General features: G+C 45.1%; 2 protein-coding genes across 3 annotated transcripts in view; both read left to right on the forward strand.

Annotated features, from left to right (window-relative positions):
* DNMT3B (DNA methyltransferase 3 beta) overlaps positions 1 to 4,721 on the forward strand; it is a 56,260-nt gene extending 51,539 nt beyond the window's left edge. Inside the window, exon 21 of the mRNA XM_035122933.2 lies at positions 899 to 4,721. Coding sequence (XP_034978824.1) covers positions 899 to 1,040 — 142 coding nt within the window. The 3' untranslated portion in view covers positions 1,041 to 4,721. The remainder of the gene's footprint in view (positions 1 to 898) is intronic.
* Positions 4,722 to 6,540: 1,819 nt separating this feature from the next.
* On the forward strand, positions 6,541 to 19,551 carry MAPRE1 (microtubule associated protein RP/EB family member 1). Of its 2 annotated transcripts, none has more exons than XM_035123105.2 (7): positions 6,541 to 6,653; positions 8,590 to 8,713; positions 12,377 to 12,522; positions 14,482 to 14,689; positions 15,786 to 15,904; positions 16,813 to 16,965; positions 17,911 to 19,551. In XM_035123105.2, exons 2-7 carry the CDS (start codon positions 8,593 to 8,595, stop codon positions 17,965 to 17,967), a joined length of 804 nt encoding a protein of 267 aa, XP_034978996.1. In that variant the 5' UTR covers positions 6,541 to 6,653; positions 8,590 to 8,592; the 3' UTR covers positions 17,968 to 19,551. The 2 variants fall into 2 exon arrangements, with proteins under 2 accessions (XP_034978996.1, XP_060133386.1); XM_060277403.1 differs by lacking the exon at positions 6,541 to 6,653 and adding an exon at positions 6,907 to 7,002.
* Positions 19,552 to 22,535: the final 2,984 nt, after the last annotated feature.

The following is a 22,535-nucleotide window of genomic DNA, read 5'->3' on the forward strand; positions in this document are numbered from 1 at the left end:
AAGGTAAATGGCGTTTCCGTGTGCTGCTCTGGTTCGCCAGAAGCAGCTTTGTCATGCTGGCCACATGACCTGGAAGCTGTCTGCGGACAAACGCCGGCTCTCTCAGCCTATAGAGTGAGATGAGTGCCGCAACCCCAGAGTCGGACACGACTGGACCTGATGGTCAGGGGCACCTTTACCTTTACCTTTACCACCACAGCAGCACATGCGGCACACTCCTTGGAGGCAGGATCTGTCCTGTGGCACCTGGAAAGTGACCTCTCGGTGAATATTAGGAGGATCTGCCAGTTTCCTCCCACCGTTCTTCCCAGTGTGGAACCTTTTCCCCATCTTGTTCCAGACATACATCTTCGCTCACCCCTTCTTCCCTCGAGGGGCAGGTGGATGCCATTTTGCGGTTTCCCTCAGGTGCCAAAGTGTCTTGGGCCAGTCCTGCCATCTGGGCACCACCTTCATCGATGTTTCTGCAGTAGGCAGAGACGTCTTGTTTCCCTGGCATACGATAGTCTGTTGCTAGGTTTCATGTTGCTTATGTAATTTGATTATAGGTTTAGTGCAGAGGCCCCAAACTAAGGCCCGGGGGCCGGATGCGGCCCAATCGCCTTCTAAATCCGGCCCGCAGACAGTCCGGGAATCAGCATGTTTTTTTTACATGAGTAGAATGTGTCCTTTTATTTAAAATGCATCTCTGGGTTATTTGTGGGGCATAGGAATTTGTTCATATTTATTTTCAAAATATAGTCCGGCCCCCCACAAGGTCTGAAGGACAGTGGACCGGCCCTCGGTTGCAAAAGTTTGCTGACCCCTGGTTTAGTGGCTGTACATTGCTTTAGGATTTCCCCTTTTTTAAGGCAAATCAGAGAAACTAAGCTAACCACACTCTTTGCTGCTAACACAGGATCTTTGGCTTCCCCCACCATTACACCGACTTGTCCAACATGGGGCGTGGAACTCGCCAGAAGCTTCTTGGAAGGGCATGGAGTGTCCCGGTCATCCGCCACCTGTTTGCTCCACTCAAGGATTATTTTGCCTGCGACTAGGGAGCAGGTGGGGTGCCCAGGTCTCCTTCGAGCAAGCAGCCTTGGGAGAGGAGGGCAGCAAAGAGCTTGGAACGACGCCCTCCTGCAAGTGCGACCCACAGCACAGCATCTCCCCTTCACCACCCTCTGCAAGCACCACCATGGAGACTGGAAGGAAAAGACGGATGGAAATGTTCCTTTCCATCAATGCTGACATTTCTAAAAGGTCAAAAGACCTCTGTTTACTCACCGTGCAAAAATGCCGTTGTGTCTGTGGAGGGACACGACTGCAGCATTAGCCAACCATTCCCCCTAAGATCAATGTCAGTCGCTGCCTGACTGAAAGGCAGTTTTCTGACGGGCTGTACGAAAACCCCACAAACTTGAAAAAATAATTTTAAAAAGGATGAGCGACAGAATCTCTCCAGGGACAATCATGAAGAAACCAAAATTTGCAGCAACAATCCTGCCGCGCTGCATTTTGTACACTGGAACAATCAGGATATGATGAGGAGACTCCTCTCCTTTTTATCGTTCTTTTTAAACATCATACACACACACACACACACACACACACACACACACACACACACATATATATATATACACACACACACACACAAAACTTTTTTAAAAAATCAAGACACTTGGCTGCTGCTTTTTTCAGCGTTATGTGTGAATGGTGGAAATTCCTCAAGAGGAATTTAGCTGAAACACAAGTGTGGGATAATCATAGTAGCTAGAGGAAAAGAAAACCAACCAGCCAACTTTGCCAAATGCATCCAGGTATACTTTTAAACTACTAATCTATCTTTAAAAAAACATCAGGTCTGAAACTTATCGATGCTGCTATTTTCCTCGTGAATGTTCGCTTTGTTACCCCACCCCTCAGTTGGCATTACCTTGTTACGGAAAGGAAATGACATCCCTCTGCTGGGGCAACTTGTTTTTGTAGGTCCTTTCACGGCTCTGCCATGTGCTAAGAAGTAGCGTTTGATACAGTGCATATGAGGCAGCTCAATGGGTTCTTTCCCATGGAGGATGCAACTGGAGAGATCCTTTCACATTCCTCCTGGTTCTGTGCCACCTGCCAAAGAACTCTTTTGGATCAGACAGATCCACACTTACTGCTGTGGGGATGTGGTGTTCTAGCCCACAACCTCTCGAGCAGCTTCTCCCAATCGGGTGGCTTCCAGGTTGGGGAAGACTGCTACGGAGGTTGCCATATCACTTGACTTGATGTCAAGTGGAATGGGTAGCAGTCTGGCCAAGAAATAAGAATCATTCCTATCCCACTGATAGGAATGAGAGCAAGTAGAAGGGCATGACTGGGGGGCACACACGCCTCTCTTTCATTCCATTGGCTTGTGAGCAGGAGACCTTCCTGGTGGTCATGTCGCAGATTGTTCAGGATTGTTTCCCCACGTGCCATCAGTATTTCAAGGTACAGATCCAAGCTCCCTCACTAAACGACAGCCAAAAATATGTTGCTCAGGAAACATACTAAGTATGCCAGAGATGGACTCCTCTGGTCCCCAACGTAGCTGCAGCAATGTCTGCTTTGCCCAGATTTATCTCCAGCAGGCATTGTATCAGATTGGGCTATTGGCTGTGGAAGTTCTCTCTCACCGCCTGGGTCCTTCAGGAACAGCTCAGGGAAGCAGATTCGGACCAGAGAAGGAAGCTTTCCTCCTCCTCCTCCTCAACCTTTTGCTTGACCCAGGTATCATCTCTCTCATCTGTGCCACCGCTGAAGGAACTGCCAATGTTGGAGTCGTGAATTGTTCCTACATTTTGAGAACTGCTGTCTTGGCGATAAGCTGGAGTGTGTACTTTCTCCTTGCAAATGAATGCCAGTAATCTTGAGCAGAGATGCCTCGGAGGACACATTACAGGTGCGGGTACCAGGTTTGGCTTATTTGGAATACCTGGTCTTGAAACCACGGCCCTCCCATGTGCTGGAATTCTGCTGATTTTCCTGCCATATGAATGGATCTTAAGAAAACAGGGAGCCACACGGGCTCCTCTGAGCCCAAGCTTTGTCCATGGAAATCAAACTGCTGGAATGGAAATGGAAATGTATGTAACTCAAGAAAGGGAGTTAACCATATGTGCCTTCTTGTCCTTTATTTTCTTTTATTATTTTGTTTTGCAGACCACAATAGCGTATCTGTCATTTCAACAAGTTTAGGCTTCTTTGCTAAAAACAGTAAGACTTGAAAGACCCTTCATCAGAGGAGGACAAGTTGTAGGAAGCAAGGTAGAAAAAGGAGGAGACGGTCTACTTGTGAAACTTGCACAAAACGTAGCAATAACTATAATGTCTGTTCCTGGGCAAAATCCACTATTTTACTGCATGTTTGCCTCTTTTTAAAGCTGCATTTCAGGCATGTTGTTGTGACAAAGTTTTATAAGGTTTCCTTGTCTCTAGTTGGTGCTATATTTTTAGAATTTTTTTATGCCAAAACTGTTTTTTTATAGTATCGTTTTTATAAAAACATATGACTGTTTTGCTCTTTTTGTTTGTTTCTATTGTTTTGATTTTTATGAGCTTCATGATGCAGAAGCTCAGTACCAAAGTGAACATCTGAGCCTTTGCAAAGGGGAAATTGGGTGCTGTTGTGTTTTTCTGTGTTTGTGTGTTTTGGTTTTGGTTTTTTTACTGGAAATGAAAATAATTGGTTTCTAAAGCGTTTACCTCAAAAAATTTCCATTGTTTAATTAAAGTCAGTGTTCTATAACTGAGCACCCACTTGTTCGTTCTCTCTTTATTTAATGGTGTGTCTTAATTGGGAGTGGTTTACTTCTCTCCCTGGAGGAGTGGGTGGCTGGGGGATATTGGGAATGCACACAAGTTTGCATCTTTGTTGGCAATAGGATTAAAGTCGGTCCAGCCACAAGAGTTTGGCATTCCAAGAGAATGTTGAAAAGAAGGGAAACAAACTGCAGATCCAGTCTCGGTTATTTCATGCTAAGGATAGCTTTATATGGACCTTTGTTGGCAAGGTGATGTCTCTGCTTTTTAAGATGCTGTCAAGGTTTGTCATTGCTTTTCTCCCAAGAAGCAGACGTCTTTTAATTCCGTGACTGCTGTCACCATCTTCATGGATCACTACCTTGTCATGGTGAAGGGGCTTGAATAACTCAGAGAAGCTATGAGCTATGCCGTGCAGGGCCACCCAAGATGGACAGGTCATAGTGGAGAGTTTTGACTAAATGTGATCCACCTGGAGAAGGAACTGGCAAGCCACTCCAGTATCCCTGCAAAGAAAACTCCATGGACAAAGACAACAGGCATATAAAATCAAATGGCTTAGTTTTCCCTATTCAGTTGCAATCTCCACAACACTCCTAAAAAGCAGTTTGCAGCACTTTAAAAGACTTAAACACACATTTGTTCTGGCATACGATTTCCTTATTCATTCTCCTGTAACATATAAGTGCTTGATATATAACTCAGCAGAAAAGGGTTTGAACAAACACACTGGATGTGTGGATGGGAAGTCAGTGCATGAAACGATGTAACTATTTAACAAAACTTATACAAAATTCACTTCTTAGCTGTCAGGTAAGGAGAAGCACTAAAGTTTCCTTAAGTCTGTATGCATGTGGCATCAAACCATGGTAGTGTGTGCCATCCTTAGCCAATCTGGTGACATGGTTTTGCTCCATAACAAGATCAACATTAGTTAGCACAGTAAACACAATGCAGGGTTCAAAAAACAACAACAACAACAACTCCGAAACAATCCGCTTCATCCTGTAATTATTTATTGAAGGCAGCTCACGAATCCAACTCTTCAGGATTGGCATAGCCTGTTAAGAAAAGACCCAGTTGCAATAAAAACTGAATTTAAACTTACAATAAGACTAAAATGTAGCCCTTAAACATACTATGTACAGATCACTGCACAGGAACGAAATAGAGAGAACCAAGAAGAAAAGATAGATGGAGTGAGCATGACCTTGAGAGAAAGAGATTAACAGGACCAGTTTAAGCCAGCTGTTCAGCATCTCTAAAGAAACAACCCAAACATCAGGAACCTTCTGCTTGTTTACAGGAAGAATGGAAATTTGCTTTTCAGCTAGAAACTTCCAGCTTGTAGCTTGTGTCACACAGAGAAAGTACCAGAACCTCCTTGACTCAAATAGAATAGAAAAGATCTCTACATCTTAAACTTTCTGCACTTGCAAACCATGACATCTGGTAACCTCCAGATGTTGGGACTACAACTCCCATCAGACCCAGCAAACAGCATGTGGCAAAGCCTGGCTTGTGACTATATTGATTGAAGGTGCCACAAATCTCTCTTGTTCCTTCTGTAAGGCAACTCAGTATTGCACCTTCTGTGGGTGGGAGTTGTGGGGGGGGGGAGAGGGAAAGGCTCATTCCAATTTTTATTTTATTTTTAAATAAAAAAACCCCACAGTATTATTCCACTGCTGCAGTAGCAGACCCTCCAAGTGTCCCTATTTCCCAGGGATAGTCCCGGATTTACAGTTTCTGAATTGATCCCATAATGTCCCGCTTTTCCTTAGGAATCCCCTATTTCCATTGGAGAAATGTTGGAGGGAATTGAGTTATCTGACCCCTGAGCCAAGTAGCCATGCAACCTTTAGGAGACCAACAGCTATCCTGCCTTCCATCTGATTTTTAATGTTTAATGGGTGGCATATAAATAATATTTTTTTATTATGATGATGACTGAATAGGACGCCCTTATTTCCATTGGAAAAAATGGTGGCAGCGGATGCTCAAAAGGCCCGAAGCGGGGTGGTGGTATGTATGGTTTCCATAGAGATGAATGGCGTTATCTGACTACACTTCCCAGCATCCCTCGGGAACTACTTCCGGCCGCCGGCGCGTCATCCCACTGGCTTTACCCAGATGGACTATATTACCCAGCATGCGCGGCCGGAAAGGCGGACTCGCGTAACCGAGAAACGAGTGCGCCCTCAGAGGCACGCGGGGAAATGTAGTTCCTGCTGCGTGAAAAGGACCCGGTTAATAGTCTACGGCTGAGGAAGCCGCGGGCGCTTTGTCATGCGGAGCTCTCGGTGCCTCTCCACACGCGCAGGCAGGGAGCGTTCACACGCGCAGGCCTGACGGCTCCATGACACTCGTTACAAAAACCAGCCGTAATAAAGTCTGAACAGAACTGGGTACAAAGGGGGCGTGGCCCTCTGAGGGAAAAAGCAAATCTTAGATTTATATAATCTTAGAGTCGGAAGGGAGCCAGACGGTCATCTAGTCCAATCCCCTGTAACGCAGGAATTTTTAGCCGAACGTGGGTTTCGAACCCAAGACCCTGAAGCTCGCTGCTTTGTTAAAGGAGGCGGGGCTGGCTTTCCAGAAGGGGCGGAGCCGTTCATGCGCTTTTCCTCACAGCCCTCCCGCCGCTGCGCCAAGTGGTCAGCCGCTCTGTCATTCAAGCGGTCTCTCAGCAACGGAGGGCGGGCGTGGAAACCGACCGGAGCGTAACAGCCCCCGCCTCTTCCCCTCGGGAAGCCCCTCCTCCCGGCCGTGCGCGGCTCTCCTTCCTCCCCGAAGTGACGTCAGCCCGCCGGCGTGCCCGCGTGACGCTATATCCCGGACGAGGCGGGCGGGGCCGGTTTGAACGGCGAGCGACTGAGGTAACGGGCTCTGAGGGCAGGGCGCGGCGGCGGCGGAGACCCGTCCGTCCGTCCGTTGGTGGCGGCTGAGGAGAAAGGGAGGGCGGCGGCCGCCTCGGCTGGGCCTGGCGAGGAGGCAAGGAGAGTCGAATCTGAGCCGGGCCGGGCCCCGCCCTCCTCGCTCCGGCCGCGAGCGAAAGGCCGCGTCTCGCGCGGGGTGGGTGGGGGTGGGAATAGAACATTCCGCGTGCTATTTGCATATGCTGATGAGTGCGGTTTTTATGCAAATAGAGCAGCGCTTCTTTTCAGCCTCGCCTCTGGGTCTCTCTGGGCGTGGAAGAGGCGCCCTCCTCCGCCTACCTACCTGCCGGTGGGTGGCTGGAGGGGGGGAGCAGCTGCAGAGGGAGCCCCGGAGGGGGACCCGCCCCGGGGACGGGGGCAGGCGGGAGGCTGACTTGGGGGCGGCGTCGCTCCGCCGGCGTGTTGCCATGAGGATGGGTGGGCAGGTGTAGGTCCTGCTGCGTCTAGAGGACCTTTGAGTTCTCCGGTCTTGAGAGGATAGGTCAGTTGCGGAAATGTCGGGGGACCCCCCTGGGCCCGGTGGGCAAGGAACGGGGGGCACTTGCCCAGCAAAGCCCCCCCCCTCCGTAGCCCTCCTTGCAAGGGTCGTACCCCGCCCCGCTCGCCCTCTCGCTCAGCCTTGGCCTAGTTTGCTTCTCCAAGCTTCTCTCTCTGCTCCTGAGAAGAGCACATAGCTACTGTTCACTGCGGATTTTTGGCAACCGTTCAAGGCTTGTTCCCTCCCACTCATGGGGAACTCGAGTTTCACGGACAATTCACATGCCTGGGAGGGGGCTGGGGGTGTCGGGCCACTTCCCCTGTGAGAAGGGAAAGGGAACCATAGCACAGGCGCTCCTGCAAAGACTCCCAGGTGTGTTTCTGGAATGCCACATTTTTTACCTGGAAAGTGGAGCTCACTCAAGCCTGTGTGGAACACGATCCTTCGGTTGGGGGTGCTCTCCTGTTCATAAAATAGATACGCATCTGTGGTAAGATAGCAAGACGGATGCTTCCACTAATCCCTGCCATTGTAGTGAATGCAGCCTCAGTATATGGCCTGCTAAACCAAAGTGACTGGCTAGGCCCATAGAGTTCATTGCCAGTATTAGTAGGAAGTCTGCTTTGTTATGTGTTTCTGAACCAGACTGTTTTATTTTGACCACACAAGTTAAATTTCATTAGTGTAAAAACATCTTGCCATTTAATTTTGGGTGAAATGTGAACAAGCAGTTAATGCCCTCTCCTGAAACAGCTGCTTTCATATTGGGCATAAAAATGTACCAGTGGGCTGCATTTTGTCATCTCTTCTTCCTCCAATGCCTAGAATCTACCACTAAACTTTCCTGTTACAGTATGTGTATTTGCCTAAAATGGATCACCTCATCTTTCTTGAAGACCCAGTGCATCCATTCAACCTTTCCTAATCTCTTTCTGCCTCTTTCTCTACTTATTTATTCATCTGAGTTCTTCTTAAATCTCATCTCTACTCTTTTAGCTATTTTGTGGAAAGAGAATGAGTATTATTGGTAAAAGAATGTTTATGAGGCAGTTGTTAAATATAATGGGTTACAGTACTCTTCCCTGCAATGGATCATTGTGCCTATTGCAGTGTATTTCCTGGTACAATAAAGCAAGTTTACTTGCTGTGCCTGAGTGTGAGTACAGCATTTGCATCCAGCTATGTATAAATATAGTCTCATCACATTACTCAGACAGCAGATTTCTGATAACCAGACTGTCTCCAGTAAACGTTTTACTAAGGAGGTGGCCTATATCCAACAGATGTGACTGTGCTCTTGATGTCTGGAAAAGGCTTCCTTGGAGCATGAGATGTACAGGTGCTGGTTCACTAGCCTGTGTATAAACGAAATCCCTTCTTGGTTATTTCGCCTTGCAGAAAATGGCCGTTAATGTGTATTCCACTTCGGTGACAAGCGATAACTTGAGTCGACATGACATGCTCGCCTGGATCAACGAGTCCTTACAATTGAACTTGACAAAGATAGAGCAGCTTTGCTCCGGTAAGAAAAGTGCTGAAAGCAGAGGAACTTGCTGCTTGAAGTTTCCAAAGCATTACTATTTTCCTTTGAAAAATCAGTGGTGGGTGCTAGAAGGCTGTTTTGATGGGTTTCTGCTTTGCTTGCCTTGTCTTAACTGCTTCTCATATTGAGTTCAGAATAAATTTCCACAGCCAAGTGAGTACAAATGTTTTTGTGCCTTTCTGTGTAGGGTGTGGCATGCTTGTTTGAACCATCTGCTTTTAATATGTGTGCTCTTCTACAGGTACATTCAGCTTCTTATCCCTTGCTTGTGGCATGGAAGGGTTTTTGTGGTAGATGCTATAGAGCCCTCCAGGTGTTGCTGAACTACAACTTCCTTCAAGCCTAGTAAGCGTGGTCAGTGGCTGGGAATGATGGGAGATGTAGTTTCAGCAGCATCTGGAAGCCCAAAGGTTCCTCATACCTGCCATACAGCCAGTTGTGCCTTGACTTTCAGCATTGTCTGCACCTTAGTTTCCAAAGCATAAAGTCTTTACTGCAAAAGTGATGCATCATTTCCTGAACAGAAGCAGGAGCCCAAGTCACATTGGAAGAGGAAACTTTCTTTGCTGATGGGAATCTGCATCCCACAGCAGTGCTGAGGAAGATTCCAATAAGCAAACCAAGTTTCTTTTTTTGCAGACAAGATCCACGGGGCTTTAAGGCACACACCAGGCAGAGTAGAGACCCCGATATCCTGCTTAGCCTGATTTCTGTGCTTAGCCTGATTTGGTGCTGGGTCTACTCTTTAAGTATGTGCCTTAAAGACATGAGGTGTGTGCCTTGAACCTGCATAACTAAAGCAATAGCAAAACCATGGCCTTGCAGATTGTGCAGGCATAAAGCAGCTTTTACTGCAAAGTAAAGCCCTTTACTCTGCAATGCCCATAGCTGCCAAGTTATCCCTTTTTTAAAGGGATTTTCCCTTATGCTGAATAGGCTTCCTCGCGAGAAAAGGGAAAACTTGGCAGCTATGGCAATGCCAGCTGAGAGGAGGCAGGGGCTTATGCTTTGATATTCTGGGCAGGCAGGAAATGGCCATTTACTTTGCAGTAAAGTGCTGCTTCCTGCCTGCTGGGTCTGCAAGGTCAGCTGGGCAGTGCATTCTCTATATATTACAGGGTGAAATGTTTTGAAACCTTTATCATGTTCCGGAGTTCATACCTGTAAGAGACAAAATATTGATATATCATCCATCCCTAGTAGAGATGTATCCAGCGGAACAATCTGAATCTATCTGGGCTCCACACCTGAATTCCAATGTGGGCCACCTCTTTTTAAGGGAATTTCTGAGCTTTGCAGAAGATAAAACTAGGTTCTGTTTTTTCAAATCCTATATTAATCCCTGTGGAAGGTTAGCAATGCTTGCACAAGACTTATGCACTGTGGATAAACCTCAAAGGAGATGAATCCATAGTGATGGTAGCAGAGCTTCTGCGTTGCAAAGCTGTAATGCTGCTTGTTTTGTTTTTGTTTTTAATGTTAAACTGAGTTTGTGGACTTGTAATGTGCAGTACAAATAGGAAAAGCAAAGGGAGAGTGAAACAAACATTAGTGCAGACACTGTAATTGTTGAAGAAGATCTAGGAGGGCTTTCAAGTCAGACCTGAATTAGGAACTACACACTGCAGGCAGTGATGGTCATTGTGAAAAAATGATTGATGGAAAAGGAGGGTGTAAAGAATGGGATAAGTGAATACATGGCTGGGCAAATGTACTGATGAGAAGGTTAATACATAGTATTTATTGCCTGCAATGGGGAGCAGTGCTGCCCTCATCCATGGCTACATCCATGGTGCTGTTGGGGGGGGTACTGATGATGAGCTCAGAGAAGAAGAATTGGTGCTAAGATAAAAATTCTGCTTTGATGAAAATGGAAAAATAAAGTGGTGTGTTAATTTTGGAGTAGTCAGGCTTACACAGATGACAGAAACTTGATGGCTGCCACAGAACAGAAGTGGTTGAGGAAGCAATAGGATCAAGATGTAAGGAAATGGGAACTGAGGAATTCTCATTCTTGAAGGTTAGCAGTCATTGAGTAATCACAATAAAATCCTCATCAGGGTGATCGGAAGCACCTTTGTTATGCTTGAGGAGAACTAGACTTTGAGAGATGTTGTTCTTAATAGTTATTTGCAGTCTGGTTTAACTACAGTTCTCCTGTACTGTCTGAAGCAAACTGGTCAGTCACAGTAATTTCCTCATTGTACCACCTGTGGAGCTTTGTTAACACAACAAAACAACATGCAGCAAGTGAAGTCATTTTCCAGATGTCATGAGTAAGCATAACATAACAGTCATGCATAACAATTACCTCATGTTGTGACTCCATTGAATTTGTTTTCAACTCCTGAAGTATTTTGCTTTTGGGGAAGGCTGACATCCTTATGAGAATGCGGAAGGGCAGATATGCTTTGTCTATCATTTTATCTGTGCACAACTTGGAGAATTCTTTTTCATTCAAGCTGCTTATAAATTTCCTTGTGTAGGTAATATTCCATGTGGAATGTGCCCACTGTGTTTAGGTACAGGGAATGTTATAGTCCGGGATGCTAAAGTTCCATGCCACCTTCCTGCAGAAGATGTCTGCTTTTTCATTTGTGATACTTGTTCTCTTAGAATCTGTGACTGACTTTGATCATGGGTTTGACTTAAGTGTTAAGGTGTTGAGAGAAGTGGAAATGTTTGCACCTGCACATTCCACAGTCACAGGTTCTCAGCAATGAGGTAACTGTTCAGTAGCAATAGTGTAGGCTTATAGCACTGCCTTTACTTAGCAGGTGTTGAATAAAGGCTGTTGCTTGGACATGTCCCAGTTTGTGGGGAGCAGCTAAACGCCAATGATATTAGGGCAGGGGTCAGCAAACTTTTTCAGCAGGGGGCTGCTCCCACTGTCCCTCAGACCTTGTCGGGGCTGGACTATATTTTGGAAAAAAATATGAACGAATTCCTATGCCCCATAAATAACCCAGAGATGCATTTTAAATAAAAGCACACATTCTACTCATGTAAAAACACAAGGCAGGCCTCACAAATAACCCAGATATGCATTTTAAATAAAAGGACAAATTCTACTCATGTAAAAACACGCTGATTCCCTGACCCTCCGCAGGCTGGATTTAGAAGGTGATTGGGCCAGATCCAGCCCCCGGGCCTTAGTTCGCCTACCCATGTAATAGGGTATATCTATCCCTGAACGAAAGGTGGTTGTCTTACTGTGGCAGTAGCATGGGTTGAGGAAAGGGACCTCTTGCTAAAGCAAGCAAAGAGACAAAATTATTGTCACGGCTTGGAAGTGTTTGTCCATAATGTGATGCAGTGATGTTGACTAGTGACTTGTCAGTGGTCTGGTTTTGCTAACCATGAACTGTAAAGGCAGTAGAACTCGTGGTTTCCCCTGTCTTATTTGTTGAATTGGGTGGGAGATGGGGGAATGGATTTTCTTGCAAAACTTAAAACTTTGTTAACAAAAGGGACTGCTCTAAGGGTTTGCAATCCCAGAGACAGTGGATGTCTGGTCATACTGCACCCCCCACAGGCTTGTTGAAATGTGGTTGCAGGAGGGTGATTACTTCTTGCCTTTGTTGCATTCCACTTGCTCAAGTTCAATTTTTCACTAGTGTGCCTGTTTATTTATCTTTTCAGGCGCTGCTTATTGTCAGTTTATGGATATGCTGTTCCCTGGTTCGGTAACACTGAAGAAAGTAAAATTCCAGGCAAAGTTGGAACACGAATACATCCAAAACTACAAGGTCCTACAAGCAGGTTTTAAACGAATGGGTGTTGACAAAGTAAGCTCTTTTGTCTTGGAATGCACTTGCTTTGAATCACCTTTATGGAAAAATACAGTTTTCAGGATGCTGGCTTAAAATATTCCTTTTCTTTTACAGTCTTGGTGTTGCTTTTGTCCTAAATTGCTGATCTTTTCTACTTATTCTTGGCAGCTGCCACTCATCAGGCAGTATTCACTTGCTCAGTTTCTCTCATTAAAAGTTGATAAATCAGGGGTTCTGTCACTAACAGTATTGGTCGGCCTAAACTGGGTGCATTTATTCAAATAATGTTGAATACCATCTGCATTCAACTAACCATATCTTGTTCTTAGTTGCAGTTCCTGTCTTTTAAAGCTATTTCCCTGATTTGTACAGAAAAGATCTATAAATACAATAGTCACTGTTGAATTAAAACTAAAAGAATACTGAATTAATGGAAAATTCCAAGAAGAAGCAGGATTACATTTCCCTGGACTACTATGCATGGACTAATAATTCATAGTCTTCTATAGAAGGGCAGAACATCCAAACTACCTTTTTGCAACTTGTCAGACAAGTGCAAAAACACTTGTCAGCCTACAAAAGCAAAACTGCCTCCCCTTGTCTTGAAGGTATCCTTGTCATAGTGTAGATTTAAGCGAAAGATCCCTGTGTTTAGGGTGGTAGAGGGAAAGGAGGCTCTTTGGCTTCTGCCTGTTTTTTGGTTGTAAAATATGCTTCCCTTCACCAACCCAGCACACACATGGCTTCCAAAACTGTGTGTAAGAACAGATAATAATAATATTAATAATTAATAATTAATAATTTATTATTATGCATTTTGATCCCCCACAGGAGGAAATTGGTGGGAGAAAAGAGCAGAGAAATGTCTGGTGGGGAAAGCACCTTCCTCTAAGCTGCTTTTCCTTAGGAAAAGAAATCAGCTGTTGAGCTTTTGTTAGGGCATGTGTGATGTGCCAAGTAGGCCCTTTTTGTACTGATGAAAATAGCAATGGAAGATTGCTGGCTTCCTCATGAGGGCTGGGGATAGTTTGCACCATCTCAGCCCACCCTGACTCAGCCCACTACCAAAGGCTAAATGGGTCCATTTTCTAAAGGTTTCTGGCACTTTTCCTTTTGTGTCAGTTATGCAGGACATGGGAGGCTGTGCGCCAACCAACTCTGAAATTATTTGTGGCCTCAGGAGAAAATTCCAAATCCCCTTTCCTACCTCACTCTGTAAAAATCTGTTTTAACATTGTACTGTGTTTTTCCATACATACACATAAACTCTACCAGTATACATGCAGAAAAGTAGCTATGGGGAACCTCTGGTCCACAGGCCTAATTAGATCCACCAGGCCATTTGGGGCCAGCCCTGCTCACCTGTCCGCTATGTGATGTCGTATGGTGATTGAATTTGGTGCTTTACCCTATTGTGCTGCTTTCAGCTGCAGTTGGATTCGCTTGGGGCTAGACAGGGAAGAGGTGCAGACCTCTGTGGTGGGGAAAGAATAAGAGGTGGGGGAGAGTGCACAGAGATTGTGGCCGACAGTGGTGGAGAGCAACGTAGATTGAGTTTAATCATAATTTAAAATTGCATTATTTTAAATTATCAGTTTAAAATTACCAATTGCACCTGACTTTAAAGCAGAAAAATGTCAGAATAACATATTCAAACTTGCAGTGTCTATTGAAGACTGCAGGTGAGAGGCTAACAGGGCCAGAAGAACATCAGACACAATTGTTGCATCACAATTTTTAAACTGAGTGGGAGAGAATATTATAAAAACTGGCTTTCCTTGTTGTAACATTATTTTGATATCATTCCTGTGCTTGCTTCCTCATTGGCCCTCTGCATGCACTCCAGAGTTTGTTGGAATACGACCTCTGTGCAGAAAACCTTGGGCCTACCTATTCTCCTCTGGCTCAAGTGGAGCCGGCGAGTTCTGTCCACTCATCTCAGAAACATGTTTGTGTGTTTCTCTCTTCCCTCAGATAATTCCTGTGGACAAATTAGTGAAAGGAAAATTCCAGGATAATTTTGAATTTGTTCAGTGGTTCAAAAAATTCTTCGATGCAAACTACGATGGGAAAGACTATGACCCTGTGGCAGCTCGGCAAGGCCAGGAGACGGCACCAGCCCCTGCTCTTGTCGTACCCCTGCTCAACAAACCCAAAAAGAATCTTAGCTCTACTGGCACAGGTAAGCCAAGCTGTGACAAATCTGTCTGACCAGGCTAGCTTTGTGGTTCAGGGCTCTCATAATCAGATGCCTTCACATTGTGTGTTGGGCAAGGGACTTGCGGGATCCAGATTCTCTGGCTGCTTTTGCCCAGAGGCTGCTAGCAAGGAGCCTGAGGACTGGGAGGCAGCCTGGAGAGGAAGTCTCTGTTGGAGGCAGAGACTCGCTGTTGTGTGCTCTGTTTCCTCATGCCTCTCGTGCCAGTATGAATACATACGGTGGCATGAACATCCATGTGCCATCCAGCTTCACATCTGGAGTTACGCTTAGCACAGAGAAGTGGTGCAGGGTTGTGCTTGTGTGAAGATGTATTTACACTCTGGCACCTGCACAGCCCTTTTAATGTATGCCTGTGAGTTATTGTTGAAATCCAGGCTACTGTTGAAATTTGTCGTTCCTATATTTCACAATGGTGTGCTAGTCTCCAGACAGGAAACAAACACCCTCCGTTTGACACTGCCCTTTAATCCTGCTCCTCCCCAGCAGGGGAAGGGGATTGCCTTGTGTCTTACCTGTGACCAAGTGCTCCTAATGTGGTGCTATACTGTGTAAATGGAAAGCCTGGACTTTGAAGTCATCTTATTTTACTTGTTATTTTGTATTATATTTACTGTTTTTAATTAGGTTTTTGTAATTTTGGATTATGCGGAATGCTTTATCGGAGTGGATGTAGCAACCGAGTAATTTCGTTGTTCCCGCAAGGGGACAATGACAATAAAGATATCTTATCTTATCTTAATTCAGGTCTGCGTTTAACAGCTAGAAATGCTTTCCTTTTGTAGATGGCAGTGATGGCAATTTTGTGGGAACTCAAGAACTGAAGGCTGCAAGAGCAGACCACCCTGCTTCCTTACAGAAAGCGGTTGTAAAGCCTGTGATCGGTACTAAGCACTTCACAGGGAGATGGCATTCTTTGAGGCTGTAGGGTTAGGGTGCTTTCCTGCACACGGGATGGTACACTTTGGTGCTGTTTCACTTTAGTTGGCTAATATGTAGAGCACAGGTGTGTGGAATGGGCATTTTGAAACGGCAGCTAATATACCCTTCTGTGTTGCAGCCCCAGCGAGGCCCATGGTTGCACAGAGAACAACAGTGGCTAATAAAACTGCACCTGCAATGGTTAAAAAGGCTCCTGGAGGAATTGGGGAAGAAGAGTCTGCTGAATTGATTCAACAGGTGGGCTTCCAGCAAGTAGGCTGCACTGATCAGCAGAGGCTAACGGCATGGGTGGTCTTGATTCTCAAATACACTGCAATGTAGTATCACAAAGTAACATGATCGTGGGAGAGATCCCTTGGAGTTTTCTGTGCTGATGATGTCTTTGTAACGGAGATGTGAACAGTATTGTTAGACATAGGGCTAGATTCAGCTAAGTGGTTGTGCTCGTAGAAGCCAGCACAAAAACTGCTAGTGCAACAGGACTCCCCTCCCCTTTGCCTCCACCCCCATGCGCTCCCCAAATCTTCTTTGGAGAATCAGGAAACCCCCCGGAACAGCTCACATGGGGGAGAAGTGAGATTGTTCTACCTGACAAGCAAAAATGCCTTAGCGTGACATTGAATTCCACTTATAATCTACATTCACGAGCTATAGACTCCAAAGGTGTAGAGGAAGAGAGTTGTTGACAGTGGTTATGTTGCCCAAATTGGTCTTGGTAAGGAGAGCCACATGATTTGGTGACTGCCCTGGCCACCTTGCAGATGTTGCTTTGGGACTGGATGTTGGTGAAGTTGTTTCCATGCCATTCTTACCACAAGAGTTGTGCTGAAAACTGCTGCTTAAACTGCCCACCCATTACATTGCACACCATTAGTTCATCTAGCTTAAGAGGAGTACAATGTTGCTTAAAACCTCAAAACATACAAAGTTGTCTCTTACAGTTATTCACCCACAAAGATTGCTTGCATTTCATTGGTAGAGCAACATTGCAATGCAATCCTATGCACATCTACTTGGTAGCAAGCCCTATTGAGTTTAATGAGACTTAAGATTGCAGCCTTAAATGTGTAAGCCTCCCTTTTGGGCACAATTCTTGGGCACAAGAATTTTCTCTGTAAGAAGCACTGTGAATTGTTCTTCGGCAGATCAATGTATTAAAGATGACTGTGGAAGATTTGGAGAAGGAAAGAGACTTCTACTTTGGAAAACTGAGGAACATTGAGCTGATCTGTCAGGAGAACGAAGGAGAGAGTGACCCTGTTCTTCAAAGGATTGTGGAGATTCTTTATGCCACGGATGTAAGTATCTGCTGAATGCTTCCCCAATTTCTGGCTTAGACATTCCAGATTATGCCTATGCTTGCTCCTACAGCAGCATTTGAGACACAGTTTAGTTAGGAAGATCCCTCCTGTGCAAACCCCACTGAGAGAAGTTCAGTTCCTCAGCCCACTCAGAAGTATTCTTGTACAGCTTTCACTGGTTTCAGTGGGAGTTATTTAGCTATTATTTTAAAATAATCATATACCACTTTTCATTTAAAAACCACAAAGTGGTGTACAGCACAGTACAAAAATTACAAGACCAACACCCAAACCGTGTAGATACTAAAACCAAAACAGACTGGTGTTAATGGTTAGCAAAGACTTGGGAATAAATGAGTTTTCAGCAGGTGCTAAAATACTATTCATATGAGCGCCCAGCATAATTCAGAAGAGATGGTTCCATGGAGAGGGCACCGCAACAGAAAAGGTGCCCTCCTCACCCCCTTTACAAAAAAGGCAAAGTGGCAAATGCAAAATGCACAGATTTTGCAGGGAAGCTTATGTAAGTCTCTTGTTGTGTAGTACCAAAAGCCAGCCACTCATTAAGGATTCACTGTGTTGTTGTTAGTTTGCAGTGCAATCGTATACCTGTTTGCCCAGGCTAGGCTCTTTTAGGGTTGGCACTGGGGGAAAACAGGACTCTTGTGCCATTAGCAACTGTATGGCAGGCAGAAATTCAGTATATGGAATATGCAATTTTGAGGAAAGACCTACCAGCACAGTACTCTCTCTAATTTTATGTTACACCATGGCAGCCATTTTGTGACTGGTGCCCACAGCACACTCAAAAAAATCTCAGTGTGCCCACTGGTTTAAAAAGGTTGGCAACCCCTGTTCTAAGGGAAGGTGGCATCCTGCATTTCCCTCCTGTTGCTTGCTGATTAATGCAATGGTCTCTGCCTCTCCTGTTTTCCCTTTCAGGAAGGTTTTGTCATACCAGATGAAGGAGCGCCACCAGAGGAGCAAGAGGAGTATTAGTGGTCCACCGACTGTACCAGCAGAGCAGCAATAGCAGAATTCAGAAATCAGCTTTCCCCAATCATGTGCTTAAAATACTCCATTTTATTCTTTTCATAATTAAAAAGTACCTCTTGAAGTGCACTTTGCGTAAGTTTTAATACTTCCTCCCCTCCAGTGGGTTTAATTTGAGAGCTCTTTTCTCATTTTTTGTAGCAGAGCAGTATTAACATCTAGGTGGTGTAATTTGGAAGCAAGGGGTTGGATATTTGGAGTTTGCAGAGTTGCTTGGTTGCTGGTAAGGCACTGATTTGTGGAGAGTTTGCTGTACTGTTTTTTTCTTTTCTTTTTGTGGGCTGTGGGGAGTATGTAGTGGAGCAATTTCAGGATTGACTTTTTCGCAGGAAGGTTGAGCAAATATGAAATGTGTTCTGCAATTAAAGAGATGCCTTAAGGGGGCTTAAAATGTGCTTCCAGATGCCAAATTGAAGTAATGTGATGAGAGATTTTGTGTGTTCTATATTGGGGTTTGAGCATCTGGCTTTCTTGTTTTGGAAGGACTTGCTTGGCGCCTCAAGTCAGTAAGGGCTCTGTAAGGGGTAATTAAAACAGCCCACTATCTATTCAGAGCTGCCCTCCTGGTCACTGACTGTCGTAAGGGGGAAAGACTTTACTGTATGTAGCCTGTTGCAAGACTAGAATGCATAAGATTCGGATGTGCTTGAAGGCCTCTCAGTTTTGCTGTACTGTGGCCAATGGCATGTGGTGTCTTCCAAACCAAAAAGGCTATCCCTTTTGAAACTCTTCACCTAATTCACAGCCTGCATCTAGTCCCCTCCCTCACCGACCACCTGCTTTTGTGTCTCTGGTCCTTTGAATTTTGTGGGTCCTATTTCTCTCTGCACCCCCTTCCTCCTCCTCTTCCAAGCCTGCTGACTAAACTGTATTGATTTGGGTAGTTTTGTTTTGCAGTGCTGCACTGAGGCCAGTCTTGATCTCCAGACTGTCTCTGTCTGTTTGTTTGTTTGTGTGTGTCCTCCTTGAGTTAGCCTCCCAACGTTTAAGCCTTTGCCCGTGCTCCTGACGACTGGCAAAGAACATTGATTGGTGTGCATTAAATAGGAAATCCAATATTGCAGAAAAGGCGGTGCTCAGATGAGTTTTGATTACAGTATTTCATGTTTGACCCTGTCCCTCTTACGTGGAACAAATCCCGCCCGCCCACCCCCATGTCGATTGCTGCTCTTCGGGGAGGGCCCTTTTGAGATCTTGCCCACAGCTAAGACTGAGCCTCTGGGCTTGGTGTGCTCTTTCTTGTTCATTTGCTTCCAGTGGTTATGTGTTCTAAATGTGTGTAGAAAGCAAAGCATTTTATGGTAACTGTTGTGTAGTGCATGAATCCCTATGGAAATTCAGAGGAAGACCCAAATTCATCAAATGCCAAAAAAGCAAGCCATTATTTAAAACATCAGAGGTGCTATTTCTCTTGTGGCCTTCTAGATACTTTGTGCCCTAAACCATATTCCACCCAGACTCCTCTTGACAGGGTTTTTTTTCTACTTTTAAACAGTTTTTAAATAAAGTTCTGTTGTTTCAAGAATGCAACTGTCTGCTGGAGTGTCATGTTCTTGTGGGTCTGGTTCTGTTCTGGGCCCCCAAAGATCCCAGTTTCCTTGCTTGGAAGTTGCCCAGCATCAGATTGCTACTAAGGGCACCACACTGCAACCCTGTGGACACAATTTGTACCAATTTTGTGAAAGAGCGTCTTGAGGATGAGCTTCAGCTTGTTCCTCCCGATATCCCTTGCTAGCAATAGGGTTGTTCAACAAAAGTTGCTGTAACGCTGTGTGCTTGCTCTGTGGCAGCTTGCTCCCCACCAAACACCGGGTTACCTTATTACTCATGTAGATAGTTCTGTCTGTGTTGCCAGTGTCTTTGACAAGCAGCCTTATGTAGAGGCAGTTGCTTGCTGTGATGTCTTATCACATGTTAAACTTTTTGAGTGCCTGCACAGATGGGCAATGGAGGATGCTTGTTCTGCGAGACAACTCTTCATTTATAACTGCCCAAGATACCTTCTCTGGTTCTGAAGACTACTATAAGAGTAACAACTCTTCGCAAATGATACGTAGCAATCCACTGAAGTTAGCTGGGGGTTTTAAATGACACACCAAATCTTTTTGCTGTTTGGCTTCCTGCACATATGAAGGAAAATGTATTGGCTGCAAGGTATTGATGCTCTGAGAGTAGGAGGCTCCACCTAGTTCCTACCTATCTCACAAGGACAACATTATTCTTTTGGCTGTGTTTGTGCCACAGGGTTGTCTTTGCTGAAGGGGGGGGGTAGAGGGAGAGAGGCAGGTGGATCAGTTTACCTGCTGAACTGTGACAATCTCAGCTGCTGTTCTAGAGCGGATGCCTTTATGGCATCGTATAGTTGATGTTTGCTGTGTCTTCACCAGAATAAGATACCTAATCTGGCATGTAGCAGCTTCACGTGTAGAACTCCCACTTTTTGGCCAGAGAAGTGCTGAGATTTTAATGAGTTGCATATAATATGTAAGAAGCCTTCATTGTGTCATCTGGACCAAAACTGCCACCTCCTCTCCTCCCAAAATGATAGTCAATCTGCTCTCCTGGTACAGTACCTGATGCAAAGTCCTCTCCTGCTGAAAGGATCCTTTCATTTGGGGGGGAAATAAAAATGCAAGCAAGCCTGCCTTAATCTTGGCCTTTTTTGAAGATATGTGGAAGGCAGACTAAATAGAACAACCAAAAACTAAGACATGGACCTGTCTGTACCCCACAGCGGACGTCTTGCAGGATCTCTTTTCTTAACTCTTGTTGTTCAGTCTTGTCAACCTTCTTACTTGCATTGACAATTCTTACTGTAACTGTTCCAAGACAAAAATAAAACTACAAGCATTTCAATTAAAATATTGTCTTCACAGAATCGTGATTTCTCTGGCTGGGTAAAGATTTGTTTGAAATTTGCAGTGTTCAAAGCAGTTGACAGATCGTCACCCATACAACCCTGAAGTAGGTTGTAAGTGTTTCCACTCCAGGAATGGAGAGAATTTGGCCATGAGATGTTCACAGTGGCAGAAAGCTAACAGCCAGGTCATGGCCCTTGCTAATGCCACAGACTTTACTAACGGCATTAGCCAGTTCCCTTTTCCCAGCTTTCAAATGGACACAGTACTATCAAACTAGAACACGCTTTCTTGAGAGTAAGCCTCCTAGACCACAGTGGAACATGCATAGCCTTTTACCCCCTTTTAGCTTGCTATTCTCCTCCCACTTGTTTTGGCTAACTAGGATTGACACACCTCCATTTAAGAGAGCTCCTAGTGAAATGAAGGCATTACATAAAAATGCAGTGCTTTTAGAATTGAAGCCCAGTGCTGGAGAAAAGCCCAAGCAATAGCCTCTGGGAATGTGACACGCCTCCCTTTTTTGGGCTGCACCCCACCCTCCTCTGTTGTGGCTGTGATAGTATTCAAGCTGAGGCAGGCTTCAGGGTGAACACACAGGGATGCCCTCACTTAGAGCGCAGGACGTCATGAAGTTTCCCCTGAGCATCTCAATCTGTCCTGCACATCCTGGGGGAAGAGAATGCACTTAAAGAATCCTACCTATTTCGAAAGGACAGGACTCTCCCTGCTCAGATGTACACTCAATAGTTGGGCTCCGTGGTCAACATCTGGACAAGCAATGTTCAAGTTTAGCTAATTCCAGTTGTGATTTCCTAAATAAACGCTCTGCAAAAGAAAAGGGGACCTGCAGTTTGGGAAGTATGGTAGGTTTTTGTTGTCCCCGTCTACGGGATGTCCACATTGCCCTGCCTAATGTGGCAAAGCTGTTTAAAGACTGGAAGGATTCATGGGGAGACAAAGTCAATGTGGTGCAGCACTTGAGTGTTTGACTAGAACCTGGGAGAACATGGGTGGTTGGTAGTCAACTAAGTTTTACTCAGGGTAGACCCAAAGAAATAAACGAACCCCACAAAGTTGGTCTCTACTGAGCAGAAATTGAGTATCGCTAGCAACTGGTATTTGACAGTGGAGGTTAGAGCAAAGACATTCTGCCTAGTAGCCTGTAGCGATTCTTTGAAGCCCCTTCTACCCCAGCGGGAACTTAAATAAAGCCAGGGGATGGCTTGGAGCTTAGCAATACAGTTACAGTAGGCTGCGACCACTTCCAGTCGTGCTATTACTTAGAAGGTTTAGGGAGACTCCTCCTGCCCTTATGTGGGTTGCACAGTTTAACTCACAAATTATAACCCAATTAACAACAAAATATCTAGTAGTGGTCGAATGGTCTGGCTCTGGATTCAGCTTCACTCATTCAAAGGCAAGTACAGTGGTGCCTCGCTTAACGAATGCCCTGCTTAACAAAATTTCCGCTTAACGAAATGATTTTTTGAGCGGAGGTTGCCTCACTAGACGAATTCGTTTTATGAAAAATTCGTCTAGCGAATCACGGTTTCCCATAAGAAATTGAAATTTAATTAATGCGTTCCTATGGGCAAAAAAAAGTTCAAAAAATTTCCAATGCATTCCTATGGGATTCGCTAGACGAATTTTTCA

The sequence above is a fragment of the Zootoca vivipara genome, chromosome 7, assembly GCF_963506605.1.
Source record: "Zootoca vivipara chromosome 7, rZooViv1.1, whole genome shotgun sequence".
In the NCBI taxonomy this organism is placed as follows: domain Eukaryota; kingdom Metazoa; phylum Chordata; class Lepidosauria; order Squamata; family Lacertidae; genus Zootoca; species Zootoca vivipara.

What these genes read in the sequence shown, in the direction of transcription:
- MAPRE1 (XM_035123105.2), top strand. Translation starts at nt 8,593, where the DNA reads ATGGCCGTTAATGTGTATTCCACTTCGGTGACAAGCGATAACTTGAGT. An exon ending in AACGAATGGGTGTTGACAAA is followed by an intron (nt 12,523 to 14,481) that starts GTAAGCTCTTTT and finishes CTCTTCCCTCAG; the next exon opens with ATAATTCCTGTGGACAAATT. An exon ending in TCTTAGCTCTACTGGCACAG is followed by an intron (nt 14,690 to 15,785) that starts GTAAGCCAAGCT and finishes TCTGTGTTGCAG; the next exon opens with CCCCAGCGAGGCCCATGGTT.